This window comes from Trachymyrmex cornetzi, unplaced genomic scaffold (genome assembly GCF_001594075.2).
Source record: "Trachymyrmex cornetzi isolate Tcor2-1 unplaced genomic scaffold, Tcor1.1 scaffold840, whole genome shotgun sequence".
Lineage (NCBI taxonomy): Eukaryota > Metazoa > Arthropoda > Insecta > Hymenoptera > Formicidae > Trachymyrmex > Trachymyrmex cornetzi.
Window position 1 is genome coordinate 32,571 of NW_017300181.1, and position 2,312 is coordinate 34,882.

At 40.0% G+C, this 2,312-nt stretch overlaps 1 protein-coding gene across 1 annotated transcript in view; it reads right to left on the reverse strand.

Moving 5' to 3' along the window:
- LOC108769024 (glutamate dehydrogenase, mitochondrial) overlaps positions 1–663 on the reverse strand; it is a 32,201-nt gene extending 31,538 nt beyond the window's left edge. The window contains exon 1 of the mRNA XM_018519754.1: positions 1–663. Within this exon, the coding sequence (XP_018375256.1) occupies positions 1–440 (440 nt within the window). The 5' untranslated portion in view covers positions 441–663.
- Positions 664–2,312: the final 1,649 nt, after the last annotated feature.

The window sequence follows — 2,312 nt, forward strand, 5'->3', positions numbered from 1 at the left end:
CCTCCTTTACAGGGCGTTCGGTGGGTGGAGTGTTGAGCGCGATAGCCGGTAATCATTTCATAGTCGCCGGAGTCACGCCTAAGCGGGAACGTGGTCTCAAGAATGTGATCGCAGGGCTCCATTAACATTAGAATCCCCTTAACCTTTTTTTTACGCTCCTCGATCGGGACACGTGATCGCTTGCCAATGTCCTCAACTAACTTGTCTTCAATGATTTGGCAAGCGCGATGAAAGAAGTATTCTACCATATCGAAGAATCTAGGATTCGGTGCCTCGGGCACGTCTTTAAGACGGTCAGGTATCTGATGATCAGCATAACCACGGTAAGCCGCTGCTTGCCAGGCGACCGGTGCGACACGCATCAGGATTCTCTGCATATCATTACTCGATGCTTGCTTCAAGGCAATCGACGACCGCGTGAGATTTCGCAAATGAAACATTTTCGCTCGCGATAGATTATGCGACTATACGATAATGAGCGATAACCCGACGTCACCTGGCGTCGAAATCAAATTAAGAATAATTTTCACAGAACACAGTTCACAGTTCGTTGTCTACCGACTGCTGCAGAGTGCAGATCGCTTATGCATTTGTGCAAACACTGCAAACTGCTGCAGAACTCCGAAATCCGAAGTCTCACCTGCCGACAATGCCGACGTGCCGACTACTAGTGATTTATTTTAATAAAATAATTAGGGATAGGCGATGTTTCATCGATTATACAAAAATCGATGCTTCTTCCGCTCAACAATCGATGCTAGATTCGATGTTTCAGAAGTCGATTAATCGATACATCGATCTTTTTTTAGTGGCATCGATTAGTCCGGATCTACAATAGGTGTTTTAAGCCTTAAACCGTAAGAAATTGACCAATTACAGTCGAATCCGAGAAGAATAAACGACTGTGATTCGCCCATTTCTTATGGCTTAAGGGGCTATACCAGTGTGAAACTTTCAAAAAATCGAAAATTTATTATTTGTCTTATTCGATAGTTTATACTTTTAAGAATATCCTGTGAAATTTTTAAGGCCGTATCTCTAATCCGTTTCGAATGGCAGCCTTCTAAAGAGCAACCGCTCGCAGGTATAAACTGCTCCATCTACCTAGGAGGGGAGCGTCGGAGCTGATGTGCCGTTACCCGAATCTTTTGTATTGTAAACAGTACATAGGTAAGAAGAGAGGCTAGAAATATGTATACAGAGTTTTAAAATACAGTGTTGCCATTTAAAAGGCAACACATTTAAAAGGCTTGTTGTGGCACTTTGCTCCAAAGCACCTTCACAACGGCATGAAGACGATCAAGTTCGCTAATTTCCTTGCTGTCTCAATATTTAATGATGGTTTTTATAGCATTTTAAAAATGCTACAAGTAATGAACGTCATTATCGGTCCTATTGCAAAAGAATATGCCATACAGAGAGATGACAGCCGAATTAACCAGGTGGAGCTACGCCATGAAGCGTCCTCAAAAGAGCGACGAACAGCTCGGAGACAAGCTTTAGCCTCTCAGCAGGCATTATTCGAGGAGGAAGAGGGTCCATTGTATGGGCCAGGTATAGCTGATTAGCAGTTTTTATGGTAAATATAATTTTATCTTGCAAAAATCGTTAGTTTAATTTTTAAACGCGTTTTTCTCGAAATGACATTTTTCAAATTTGCTGCCATCGTAACTCAAAGAGCAATTATCCGATTGACTTCAAATTTGAACTGAGTACTCTTGAATATATTTACTCTACAATGACCTAGGATTTTTTTGATTGTATGAAAATTGACGATTTGGCATTTAAAAAAAACGACCATATTTTTGACCAAAAAAAATTTTTTTTTGATAACTACGCCATTTCGTTAAATTTTGATATTTTTCGAAAATCTACGTCATTGTATAGGAAATACCTTCTAGTTTAACGACTTTTTTTTTGTTTCAGCTACTCATTCGGCCGGAATCGTGGCAGCAGTGGAGGAACTCTTTTTTTTGGCGCCTTCGAAGACAGCGCATAAGTCGCTCATTTTTCAATATTTTTTGATAAAAAATATTATGGAATATAGTTTAAATATAGCTTAATATGCTCTTATATATTTAAAATATTTTATAAAGTATTTTTCTTTTAAAAAATTACCGAAAATCACCCAAATTTTCAGCGTTCACACTGGTATAGCCCCTTAAGGCTTAAAACTCTATTGTAGATCCGGATTTATGGTTGGCTCTCATTGATCGCGTTCAGCAGACTCAACTGTTGTGGAGCAGATCCATGAGCGCTCGCTGTTATTGGTGTATTCTTCTAGATCAGAGCAGTCAGCTAGTGGCTCGCGA